Source organism: Borostomias antarcticus (genome assembly GCF_949987555.1).
Source record: "Borostomias antarcticus genome assembly, chromosome: 8".
NCBI lineage: Eukaryota > Metazoa > Chordata > Actinopteri > Stomiiformes > Stomiidae > Borostomias > Borostomias antarcticus.
In genome coordinates, this window is record NC_140241.1 from 25,255,400 (window position 1) to 25,269,157 (window position 13,758).

Here is a 13,758-nt window from a genome sequence, read left to right on the forward strand (position 1 = left end):
TGATTTTTTCTCCCTTTTCCTCCTCTCTTTCTTCTCCCTCCCCAGACTCCACCTCCGTCCAATAGGTTCTGTTGTCTTTCGCTTCTCCTCCAGAAAGTGTTTGAGAAACAGCGCCATCCGTGGCGCGAACAATACCGAGCAACTCGCTGCTCTGTCACAATCACTGGATCACTGCAGAATTCTTTAACACCGTTCTATAAAATCAACAGTTTTGGAGTAGGCTACTGTAGCCTCCAGATTATTTATTTTCACTAAACTGCATTCTATCTCTATGGGTTGAAGCCATATTATACCTCCGTGGTTTAACCCTTTGCAACCTATTCGATTTGACTTCCTGATGATGGCAAAAAGCAGCTGATGAATGGACATCTGGCCCATACACATATCGCCTCGTCAATACAATGGCCATCATGGCTTCCTGATCAACTGTCAGACCAGCTGTCATGCTCCTCATTGGTTGGAGACTTTCAGCTTATTGTCCACTTACCAGCAGTATAATATCACGAGGACTAGGTCTTGTTTTCTGTTTAGGAAAAGACAAATTGAGAGTGGAAGGGGCAGACAGATGGAGAAACGGCTTGATGTTGGCATATAGCCTAGGCATATCTGACCAGAGGGATAGTGAGCATTCCTTTTAACTCCCTCTTAAAAATCAAGATCCCAACAACCTACAGAGCTGGATAGAATCATCTCCCCTCTCATATTGCCATGTAACCACAGTTTGAAAAACAATAGACCAAGCGAAAATAAGAGTCCCGGATGTATGTAAACAATTTATTGTCAACAATGTAGAGATCCAAGCAGTGATAACCGTTCACATCCATCACATCATCATACAAATGTCATTACAAAATTACTACAGTACAATATAGATTCTTTGCATGATCCAAAATATTTGGTGGCCCCAAAAATTATTTTTCTTAAAATTCAGCAGCTTATCAAAAAAATTAAAACCATATTGTCACTATTCAAAATGAAGGTTCTCTCACTTAAAGCGAGAGAAAGGGTGAAGGCAGACTTGGAGAAATTCTATTCAGGTTTTATGGCTAAATAAACATCACAGGGTATCCAGGAGTAGTTGGAGAAGACATTCTGCTGTTATTGGTTGACGCTGTATAAAGGGACACATTTTTCATAAAGCTTTTTATACTATATATAATATCAAATACCTCAGTTCGGGCACCTAGCTGTAGTGAGCCATAAGCATAAGGTGTCACCTATTTCTTGAAATAAAGTTATCCAATAGCTCTCCAAGCATCATGTACATTATTAGACTACATATAAACTACTAGCATCGTCTTACAATCACTTTGCCAAAGTTGCATTAATTATGTGCAAGGTTTGTCTTTCCAATTTCTTATTCTCTTCTTCACCAAAGTTGTGATTTCAATATCAGTGTATAGGTTATATAGTTACAATTCTTTGATCCTGAAAAGCGTATGTATGTGGTGTTATGTTAGCATCATGTTGGTGATCTAGCTAGCACGCATATCTAACATCAAATGTTTAACACCCACATATAAATGCTCTGTTTAGGGTTTGAAGTAGGAGAGGCTTAATATTAATCTCTTTTGGTAAAGGGAGATGGAAAAAGGCATACAAATGCAGAACAACAACAACACCACAACAAAATAACAGCGGTAAACACAAACAACCTGAGGTGACTACAACAAATATTCAAGTAGAGAAACTACATTGTATAGCAGCGGACATGTTGGTAAGACAGCACATCAACAGCAAAATCGTTTCTATTTCCTCTCTATCTCTCTCTTTAGTCTCTGCTGCTTCAGATTCAGTGAGATAAGTAGACAGAACCAGTCAAGCCATGCCTCTTCCATCGTTTTTTGCATGCCAAACAGCTGGAATGTGACAAAGACAAAATCATTTCAAACTTCAGGACACAAAGACATGGCACAAAAAACAACCAGACACAAGTGCCTCCACATATCCCATGATGCTTATTTCTTATTCATAAACCCATGTTTTTCATTTGACCAATCATATCAGATACCAATTATCCAATTACCATCTAATAATGTTCCACAATAAATACATCATAAATATTAAATGAGACAAAAATATTTTTTCTTTCAATTTGAAGGATTACATTTTAATTACATTAAGTATGCGTGGGATAAACTAATTATCTGCTAAGTGACAAGCATGTCCAATTCCAAATCTGGTAAAAAAAAAAAACAGATTCAATTGATTTACTTAAAACAGAAAAAAAGTAGAGGATCATGCACTGGCTTCATCACAGGCTGGACCTAATGTACATCTGAGCTGCTTGGCCTCATTCAACAAGCTTATGATCAGCTACTGTATCAATAGCAATACTTTATTGACCGATTTATTTTAATAAGCTATTACTATTCAATCAGAATCAGGTTTGCCAAGTAGGTTTTCACATAAGTATGCGTGGGGCTACTATTGTCATTTCAATATCACATATCTAAGTGCATTATTTATGTGCCTTGCAGGGGGCCTCAATACTGCAATAATTACTCTGACCAGCAGAGCCAAACTGATTGGCTGGGCATAAAACTGCACCCCCCACCCCTCATCATGGGATACATTCAGGCAATCAAACACTTTAGCAATTTCAAGAGTAATAACAGAGCACAGCAAAACGAAAAAGGAAAACGAGTATAAGATAGATTTTTCTTAAGTCCTAGTTTCACAGTATTTAACATCAGGATGTGGGTTAAAGGTAAAAGTGAATTGGAAATGCTCCAGCCAGTTCGGGGAAATTAAACGCAACTGTAAAATAAAAAAATATATAGCAAAGAAATAGGCCTAACTTTTTGTTTAATTTATTCTCTAAGATATGTGCCCCCCCCCCACCCACCTAGTCTGGGATGTGAAGGGCCACCAACATGCAGGGATCAAAGCATCCAGTACCCTGCATAACACGCCACCCACAACTATCACAACAACCATCCTCAGGATCATGCTTTCACACAAAAAACAAAACGACCAACAGCATAACCACAGTACATACTTAAAAAAAGAAAAAAGAAAAAAAGAAGAGAATTATTATTAAAACATTGATTTGTTGTGTCGAGTTTGGATTGGGTAACAGTCACAAACACACCACCAACACAGGACTGGACTTGTGTCGCTGTCCTAATAATACTATATAGGAACAAAGGTGGTGACGATGATGATGGACACTGTACAGGACGAAGAAGAACACCTGTATGCCGTTTCCCTCCCCCCTCCGCGGAGAGCCTCTGTGTGTGTCAGTGTGGAGCCAGGTCACGTCAGATCAGGTGAGTTGGGCGTCTGGGAGTGTGATATGCTCACTGGTAAACGTCCATGCACACAGCACGTCACTTCCACAGCACAGGACAAGAGGACGAGCGCCACTCAGAGAGAGAGAGAGAGAGAGATCAGGTCTCACGCTCCCTCCCTTCCTCTCTCGACCTCAGCTCGCCTCCTAGAGATTCCCCTACTTGACTAAACGCTGTCATGCTAGCGACAGTAGACATCCGAGACTCTGCCTAAGTATGGAGGGACAAAAACAACTGAGGTTGAAGAATCTCATCACAGGGCAATGGAAATATCACAACTACTGTATCAGATGCAACACACACGTCACTCTATTGATGTACACCACCCTCCCTGCCTTGATGCAAGCATGCTACCTATTCCCCCCACGTTAAGACAAGTCACTTTAGTTTCAACCACAACAAATAAAACCAAGTCTGTGACATGTTGAACTGGCTGGCGAGTCTACAGCCTCTGACCTGCTATGGTAGAATACTCTTAATGTTACTCTTAAAGACACCACTGCCCATTAGTCTTAATGGACTCCACTGAGATATCTTTGATTGATGACTCTTACTGAGATACGCACAGGAGGCAGTGTGGCTAAATAACTTGTCGCTGGTTAAGAACCCCTCCCCCTTACAAATATGATAGTTATCAGCGTATTACTGTATGACCATCCACTGCTTCTCACTAACTACTGTAGCAGCTGCCCTCGCTATGGCGGATGCAATATTAACGTTACCTTACAGACCGTTTTGCTTCATTCCCATGCAATTTCCTGATTTCAGAAGCACCCCTATGTCTATGGTACGATCCAGTTTAGTTCTAGTAGTCCACCCCTCCACATCTAGCACTGTGGTGAGTGCCGGCTGATACCTTCCGATTTAAAAGTCATTTTATTATTAATAGTGTTTCTCTACAATAACCCCTTTCAGTTAGTATAAAACTCCTGATTTTACCAAATCTAGACAGCGATTACAGAGTGTTAACAGTTCCACTCATAAGAGGAGATTGGAGAACACTGTGGAGAATTAAGAAGAGGAAAAAAGGACCAAAAAACAAAAAAAATGGCTTCTCTGTTGATGATCTTAGTTTCTGATTGACGTTTGATGATTTAAAGATTTTTTCCTCCCATGATAAAGTTGGCCCGCCGCTGCCCCTCCCCCCTTGCCTGTGCAAGGGGGTGTCGAGTGCCTCGGCTAACACCTCCCTCCCACCCCGTCCAGAAGGATGGGGAGGGGTGCTCACCCCTCCCTCCCCCAGCTGGCTGACCCTACCCCCCAGTAAAGGGTAACATGTTCCCTGGGTATAAGAGGCTCCCCCGTCATCTCCCGTAGTGAATGACCTGTGAACACACACACACACACACACACACACACACACACACACACACACACAGAGGGAAGCAGACGTCAGTGGACGCTGAAACAATAGGAAACCTATTCACCATTGTTACCCTATTTCTATTCATAATCAACTTTCTATTCAGTCAACTTTCTATGATTACAATATAAACATGTTCCCAACTGCAGTATCAAAAATAAATTCATTTGGGTTTGTTTTTCTAATAATTAAATGATAATTAAATACTCAAATTCATTAACCAAACCATATTAACTGGGGAAAGAGACAGCTGCTTGTGCTAAATTGTCAACCTACAGCTCCTGTCTCTGATGAGTTTCTAGTTTTACTGAATGAAAACGAGACTGACCCCCTTGAACAGCACGTTCCTATAGAGACAGTTACACCCCATAGAAGGTGGCCAGACGTTCCTTCAGAGGCAGAGGGAACTGGTCGGAGAACCGCCTCCAGTTCTCCTCCCCCACCTGGTTCTTAAACCCATGAAGGATCTGAGAGAGAACAACAACACACACCATGAGAACAAGTAGTTGGAGAAGCGCCACACACACACACACACACACACACACACACACACACAATGGAGAGAACACAAGCACGGGCGCTCACCGAACGCACGGACACGTGCGCACGCACGCACACACATGTACTTGCATACACATGTACTTGCACACACAATATTGCTCTCATCCTATTGCTCAATAATCCCGCCATACTGTACACAGTTGGACCACGGCCATTTTAAGTGTTTACCTTGCAGAACATGTCTCGCAGATCATCCTTCGGATTTACCCAAGAGGCAACTGCATCACAGAAAAATATAAAATCCTGGGAGAAATGAGGAGGGGGACAGGTTGAGTTTACACAGAATTACATCTCTCCAGGTTCCCAACAAGTGAAGGAGACGTTTCACCGACAATGCAGTTCCGGTTTAGCGCTGTAGAGGGCAGCGTTGAGCCGGGGCCTCACCTGCACTACTCCTCCTGGGTTGACGCTGATCATAGTGCAGATGCCTCTGAATGCAGAGTCTTTCTCCTCATTGTCTCTGATGTTCCGTAGAGAGGTGCACCTGACAACAGGAACAGGCCGTTTTAACAACAGGCCAGCTGTATCACAAGGTACCATCAACATCTGCACAGCAAGAATGGCATCAATAATTGTACCTCTTGGTGTCCTCTAGGTAAAAACTGAATATTACTGTAAGTCATATAGGTATATATATAGGTAATCAGTCAATTATCATTTGATTCGCATAATAAAAAGGTAAATAGGAATGTCAATTTGATTTGCATAATAAAAATGTCCTAGCATTGATATTTAATTGTAAACATCGGTGGTATCAGTATTCATTCAGTCCTGTATCAGTACTAGAACAAAAGACTACAGTGTTAACCTGAAGCCTCTCTCTAAGGTGGTGTGAGACATTAACGGACTAGCGCATGCACATCAGACACCCTGCATCCAAACAACCCTGCTATTCTACAGCACTGTGGAAGTTCTGGATGCTACGCAACTGGGAAGAGGTTTAATAGCTAAACCACGTAATCACTGGGCCCTGTCACAGTCACTTTGTCCTGGAGTATGTATTCAGTTAAACACCAATTACAGCACCTTATAAATACCAAATACTGACAACTGGAGGTGGTTTGGGGTGGGGCTGTCAGGGTAGGCACATGCAGCTCAGGACTAATAGGGGGTGAATAGGGGGGAGGGGTGGGGGGGGTTTGGGAGGGATGCTGCTCCTTTACAGGGGAAGTCTTATACCCTTCCTCTCCTCTCTCTGAACCAGCAGGCATGTGACAACCTGGTCCCATGCACTAATTAGTTGTTAGCGACAATTAACGACAAACACTTGAAATCAAATGAATCAATGTATAACACATGAAAGTGCTACTGAGGCAGAAAAGAAACCACAGAGAGGACCTGAGAGAGGACATTATTAGTCACATGGTTGGCAATGATTACGGACTGATTCATAAGAAACAGAAAAGACTTCTTTCAAGAGAGAAAGACAGAGGGGAGGAGCGAGAGAGAAGACAGCGACAGGGGAGGGAGAGAGAGAGAGCGACAGGGAGAGACAGACAGGGAGACAAGTCTAAGAAAGAGAAGTAAATGAATGAAATAAAAGATTGAATAATACACACCAGGGTCTTACAAACTGCTGTAGCATGGGTGCCACCTCTTGAGGACAAACGTAACCAAGACGACCAATTGTTATTGCTAAGGTAACGCAATCACGGTTATACACCACCAAACGCCAACCAAGACATGAGCAATGAGGGGGGAGGAGAAAAAATAAAGAAAAACAAACAAACAACTCAGAAACAGAAATCAACAGAATCTGTATGATAATAATAAACAGAAGATTTCACTAGTGCTGATTCTAACCGCCCCGTTGGCTAAAGGGGCGGAACGTAGAACATGACACTCTAAAAACAAACAACGTGTTTAAGGAGAGAACCCTTTGACAACACAATATCGTCCGCAAGGCGAAGGCCTGCCTGCTACGCTGCCCGTTTCTATACCCATGATCTCTATGAGACACTACTGTCTTGCTATGGGCTCATTAATCTACACAGTATTCCTGACATTATGTTTAAGTGCAAATCTAAGGCCAGTATCTAACTTTTCCATCTTTCTAACTAAAATCTGCAGGAATCTAGATGCCATTGCTCTTTAAGTGTATACAGCTAAATTGGGCTTTCAGAGGTTTCTCCCTTAAACTCACAAAAAGGTTAATCTTTCCATAAGAAACAGAAATGTTGTCTTTTTTTTTTAATCTTTTTTTTTTTTTTTTTTTTGAAAGAAATGGCAGATTACTCCAAGTCAACTAGATGGAAGGAGACTAGTATCCAGCAGAGCAGGAGGAGGGAGGACCTAAGTTTAAGAGACACAGAACTATGCAACATTCTCATTAAGAAACAGGCATTTATGAACAGTCCAATGACACATGCAGAAAGCAGATGATAGGCTCATTAGAAATAGAGTTCAGTGCAGGATAGGCTGATCTGTTTTGTAGCAAATGAGAGTGGAGGGGCGGGACTATGGTTATGATATTCCACCCCTCCACCTGGAGGAATCTGATCGTTACTCTTCATGTCTTTAACAAGCAAATCCACCATGTTATTATTGCCCAAACTGAAGATAAAATCAAAAGCAGAACATTTCTGAATTTAATTAAAGGATACTGTGATTATCTCATAGGTTTGGTTACATATTAGAGCAGGTATCTCATCTAAAATATAGCTCCAGTCTATATGTAGGCTTTATAGATACACATTTACAGTAGTCTTGGTTGGGCAGCCTGGTGTTAGGCCTACAGTATGTGTTGGTTGGGCAGCCTGGTGTTAGGCCTACAGTATGTGTTGGTTGGGCAGCCTGGTGTTAGGCCTACAGTATGTGTTGGTTGGGCAGCCTGGTGTTAGGCCTACAGTATGTGTTGGTTGGGCAGCCTGGTGTTAGGCCTACAGTATGTGTTGGTTTGGCAGCCTGGTGTTAGGCCTACAGTATGTGTTGGTTGGGCAGCCTGGTGTTAGGCCTACAGTATGTGTTGCTATTACGTATCCTGCACCGAACGTTTGCCATCCTTAACTAAACAACATTCAACATCTATTTGCAGATATGCATTCACATTTAAAAAACATTAACTAAAACAACAAATAAACTGACAAACACACAGGAACACATCTACAAATTCCCTAAGTTCCCTGGGGGTTAGTTAAGCAGGTTACACTTCACCCTGGCTTCAATGTATAGTTCACATGGGCGGCCATTATGGCTCATTACAGCCCAGTTTCCAATCGGAGTAAGAGTGTAACCGTGGGGATGCTGGCTCTGCTGCTAAGGCTAGGTCTAGGTGCTTTGTACATTTCTCTCAACACCACAGGAAATGTTAAGAGCGGGATTAACTCTGTCATGGAAGACTAGTTATGCTCAATTAACATTCCATTTGTCAGAGTAATTGTGGCAACGGCTTAGTTTTTAATTAACAAGCTAATCGAGGGTCTACATACGGTCTCATTCATTGTCTGATGCTCTACACTGCATAAGCTAGATACCCTGACAACATGGCACAAATCAATCCATATCAATTAACATCAAGCATGAACACCTACAGGGTTCGCTCCATTCACAACTCGATAAACATTCTCTCCTCCTCCACCCCTCTCCTTTTTACTGCACCAGTGGGTGAAATAGCTGGGATAGCTGATGGATAATTTCGTGTGGAACCAGCGAAACCTGTAGGGCCCGAGGCTTGGGGAGGCTGTCTGGTGGACTAACAGGGCAGGCCCTCAGAGGGGTGAGGCCTGGCCATGTAACAGGGCCTGTGTGAACAGAGCACCTCCCTGTGTGCGGGGCTGCCTGCCTAGCCGGCCGGCTCGGCAGCGCCACCGTGTGGTACCTGTGTTCTCCAGCAGGGTCTTTGGGGTGTTGGGTCTGTTAATGATCTCCACCAGCTGGTGCAGCACCATGGCCACATAAGGCTGCATTTCAGCACCTAGGGGGGGAAAGTAGGGGAAAGATGAACCTGGACCAGTCTGCGTGTGTGTGTGTGTGTGTGTGTGTGTGTGTGTGTGTGTGTGTGTGTGTGTGTGTGTGTGTGTGTGCCAAGGTTATTATAGTTACAGACTAAAACTAAAAACTAAACTAAAAAACGAAAACTAGGTGTGAAAAAACATTTTAGTTAACTGAAATAAAAAATTAAAATAAAAATTAGACTACGATAACTAACTAAAACTGCATTGTGTTTACAAAACTAAACTAAAATAAACTAAAATTATAGAGAAAATGTCCTTAGTTTTAGTCTTTTTCATTTCATACATAAGCCTAGTATTTTAGGTGGATATGAAATCTATCCTCCATTTTCTTTAGCTGTGCCACTATGCAGAAGTAACCTGACGTGCGCCAGATGATTTGTTTCACACGGAGTGAAACAACGAGAGCTCACGAGATCAGGATGGTCTCACAAGGCTAAACTAATACTGAAACTAATAAAAACTAAACTAAAACTAAGCATAAAAAAAAAAAAAATAACTTAACTAGCAAACCTGCTTTAAAACTAATCAAAACTAAACTGAAATTGAAAACAAAAAGTTAAAACGATATAAAATAAAAACTAATGAAAAAAGCAAGACTATTATAATCTTGGTGGGTGCGAGCGCGCTACTCACCCATTTGTATGGATATCTCTCCGATTGCCCAGGTTGCATTGTTGCACACTGATATTAACTCAGGGTTTAGATTAGTGCCCAATATAGGCATGAAATCAGCTGGAGGAAGACAGAAAGACACAACACCATGAGCGAGAGATCCCCACGCACCTTACAACACAGCAAGCAGCCCTGGGTCAACATGCTATTTAGAACCGCTCCAGTTACATATCTCTGTTTGATCGTTCCGGCCACACTGGAATGGGGTTCCGACGGAGCGAATGGGTTGTCACCAAATATCCCAACCCCACTCAAACACACCCATGCTCTAGGCAGAGTCAGTAAAATGCTACCGATGTGTGTGAAAAGGATTTGAAACAGTATTCTGACATAGATCCGATATCATGAGTGTGTAGGTGAGTCTTGTGTGCGGCGTTTGTACCGATGCATGGCTTCACGTGTTGGAAGCAAGCCTTAGTCAGATCCCCCAGCAGAGCGAAGGAACTCTGCCGCACCTCCGGCATCTTGTCCTGAGATGGGATGATGGATGGGATGATGGATGGGATGATGGATGGATGGATGGATGGATGGGATGGATGGATGGGATGGATGGATGGGATGGATGGATGGATGGGATGGATGGGATGGATGGGATGGATGGATGGATGGATGGATGGATGGATGGATGGATGGATGAACAAACAGATAGAGGGAGAAAGGTTAGAAGAAAAGGCAGGATGGAGTTTGCCGAGTCAACTGGGAAGTCGGCCTTTCCGCTTCCGTTAGTGACAGACCAATGTCCGTCGTTTCTGTCTCCGGACTCAAACCACATCTGTCCACACATCTGCGGAGCTGCCGGCGTACCTGCATGCACTGGTACATGAGAGTGAGGATGTTGCTGCGCGCGACCAGCTGCTCGATGTTGCCTCCCAGCCCCTCGGCCAATCCGCTGAGGAGGTCCAGCGCCACGATCATGAAGTCCTTATCGGGAGCCTCGTACTGGTCAGGCTGGGACTGGTGCAGCTGAGGGAGAGAGAATAAACGAAGGCAGAGAGAGAGGGAAGAAGATGGGGAGGAAGAGGACAGGAGTGATGGCGAGAGAGAGAGAGAGAGAGAGAGAGAGAGAGAGAGAGAAAGGGGGGGGTTGAGAACATATTTGGAAGAGGGACGATCTGAAACGATTAGATCCAGCATTCCTGAGGTGTGACGACCTGCTGAGAGCAGACAGTCTCCAAATGTTTCGGAGACTAACACCGGCGCGCGAGCCAACGCAGACACGCACACAAGCCCAGGCTAAACACAAGCCCGGCCTAAACACAAGGCCAGGCTAAAAACAAGGCCAGACTAAACACAAACCCAGGCTAAACACAAGCCCAGGCTAAACACAAGTCCAGGCTAATCACAAGGCCAGGCGAAACACAAGGCCAGGCTAAACACCAGGCCAGGCTAAACACCAGGCCAGGCTAAACACAAGACAAACGACGCTCCTTTGCATCTCTGCCAGTAGCGTTGCGTTGAGCGCCAACTCACACAACCGGTTGGCAGAATCCAAGATCTTGTTTACCGGCTGGAAAACAATCGCCACGAGAGCAAAGACAAGCGGTAGAAAAACAATCCATCTTTGTCACGCAACAGTCGGTGAAGCCAGTCTCCACATATGAGCAACAGCCTAGGGCAAGAATTAACATAAGCACAGCATGCTTGCGTGCGTGTGTGTGTGTGTGTGCGTGCACTGATCCTCAACCCTCCACCCCCCTCTGTGTGTGTGTGTGTGCGCTGATCCTCAACCCTCCACCCCCCTCTGTGTGTGTGTGTGTGTGTGTGTGTGTGTGTGTGTGTGTGTGTGTGTGTGTGTGTGTGTGTGTGTGTGAGAGAGGGTCCTGGACTCACCATGCTCTGGGCGAGGGTCTTCTGGACCAGGTTGACACAGCGCTGGTAGACAGGCTCACAGTAGGGCAGGAAACCACTCTGCAGGGCTGTGGCTACTGACGACAGGCACTGACACACACACACACACACACGCAAACACACACAGAGGGGGTGGAGGGTTGAGGATCAGCACACGCACGCACGTGCGCGCGTGCACACACACACACACAAGCTGTTTGACATCCAAGTGTCAGCTAGTGAGTTGCCTCTAGGAAGTCGACCTGTTACAGTTAAAAGGAATGTTTTAGAGTGGCGACGTGACTAGAAGTTGTTTGAGTCTAGTTGTGACTAGGAGGTTACTGGAGAAAAGTGACGTTTGTGAGTTACAGAATGGTGTCAAGAATGATGTGGCAGAGCAGTGGGACTAGTGAGTGCCGTCGTGTAAAGCTTAATTTATACTCAGTCGACAAGTGTCATACGACAAATGTCTGTCGACAGAAAAAAAATAAAAAATAAAATGTCGACCGACATTTAGCATTTATACTTCAGCGAAGTGTCTGATCATCTCCATGGTAACTTGCAGACGCGTGGCTGATTGATCCATGGCAACGAACGTGCCTTCTATCTAGCTATCCAATCACAGCTGTGCGACGAAAGTGACGACGTCTGCGACATTAGAAAGTTTGGTAGGTTCAAGACACCCGTCTGACACAAAAAAGTGTCGACAGTGACGTCATTTCTGTCTGTTGACACTTTCAAAAGTGTCATACGACAAAGTATGAATTGGATTAAGAAGTTGGATTGGAAGTCTACTGAACTCCAGTAGAGGGAACATGTCTTTATCTTAGTCTACTGACCTCCACTAGAGGGAACATGTCTTTATCTTAGTCTACTAACCTCCAGTAGAGGGAACAGGTCTTTATCTTAGTCTACTGACCTCTAGTAGAGGGAACATGTCTTTATCTTAGTCTACTGACCTCCAGTAGAGGGAACATGTCTTTATCTTAGTCTACTAACCTCCAGTAGAGGGAACAGGTCTTTATCTTAGTCTACTGACCTCTAGTAGAGGAAACAGGTCTTTATCTTAGTCTACTGACCTCTAGTAGAGGAAACAGGTCTTTATCTTAGTCTACTGACCTCTAGTAGAGGGAACAGGTCTTTATCTTAGTCTACTGACCTCTAGTAGAGGGAACAGGTCTTTATCTTAGTCTACTGACCTCTAGTAGAGGAAACAGGTCTTTATCTTAGTCTACTGACCTCCAGTAGAGGGAACAGGTCTTTATCTTAGTCTACTGAACTCCAGTAGAGGGAACAGGTCTGTATCTTAGTCTACTGACCTCCACTAGAGGGAACAGGTCTGTATCTTAGTCTACTGACCTCTAGTAGAGGGAACAGGTCTGTATCTTAGTCTACTGACCTCCACTAGAGGGAACAGGTCTTTATCTTAGTCTACTGAACTCCAGTAGAGGGAACAGGTCTTTATCTTAGTCTACTGACCTCTAGTAGAGGGAACAGGTCTTTATCTTAGTCTACTGACCTCTAGTAGAGGGAACAGGTCTTTATCTTAGTCTACTGACCTCTAGTAGAGGGAACAGGTCTTTATCTTAGTCTACTGACCTCTAGTAGAGGAAACAGGTCTTTATCTTAGTCTACTGACCTCTAGTAGAGGGAACATGTCTTTATCTTAGTCTACTGACCTCCAGTAGAGGGAACAGGTCTTTATCTTAGTCTACTGACCTCTAGTAGAGGAAACAGGTCTTTATCTTAGTCTACTGACCTCCAGTAGAGGGAACAGGTCTTTATCTTAGTCTACTGACCTCTAGTAGAGGGAACAGGTCTTTATCTTAGTCTACTGACCTCCAGTAGAGGGAACAGGTCTTTATCTTAGTCTACTGACCTCCACTAGAGGGAACAGGTCTTTATCTTAGTCTACTGACCTCTAGTAGAGGGAACAGGTCTTTATCTTAGTCTACTGACCTCTAGTAGAGGAAACAGGTCTTTATCTTAGTCTACTGACCTCCACTACAGGGAACAGGTCTTTATCTTAGTCTACTGACCTCCAGTAGAGGGAACAGGTCTTTATCTTAGTCTACTGACCTCTAGTAGA

At 43.8% G+C, this 13,758-nt stretch overlaps 1 protein-coding gene across 2 annotated transcripts in view; it reads right to left on the reverse strand.

The window, feature by feature from the left end:
* Positions 1-4,514: 4,514 nt before the first annotated feature.
* Positions 4,515-13,758, reverse strand: part of tnpo1 (transportin 1) — a 32,195-nt gene continuing 22,951 nt past the window's right edge. Inside the window, exons 16-25 of one of the 2 annotated variants that reach the window (XM_084441700.1) lie at positions 11,673-11,780; positions 10,647-10,805; positions 10,225-10,312; positions 9,804-9,902; positions 9,035-9,130; positions 6,777-6,852; positions 5,602-5,701; positions 5,386-5,460; positions 4,985-5,123; positions 4,515-4,618 (exon numbers count right to left, since the gene is read on the reverse strand). In XM_084441700.1, coding sequence (XP_084297826.1) covers positions 5,016-5,123; positions 5,386-5,460; positions 5,602-5,701; positions 6,777-6,852; positions 9,035-9,130; positions 9,804-9,902; positions 10,225-10,312; positions 10,647-10,805; positions 11,673-11,780 — 909 coding nt within the window. In that variant the 3' untranslated portion in view covers positions 4,515-4,618; positions 4,985-5,015. Of the gene's footprint in view, positions 4,619-4,984; positions 5,124-5,385; positions 5,461-5,601; positions 5,702-6,776; positions 6,853-9,034; positions 9,131-9,803; positions 9,903-10,224; positions 10,313-10,646; positions 10,806-11,669; positions 11,781-13,758 lie in introns of those variants that run through there. The other variant, XM_084441701.1, reaches the window with a different exon arrangement.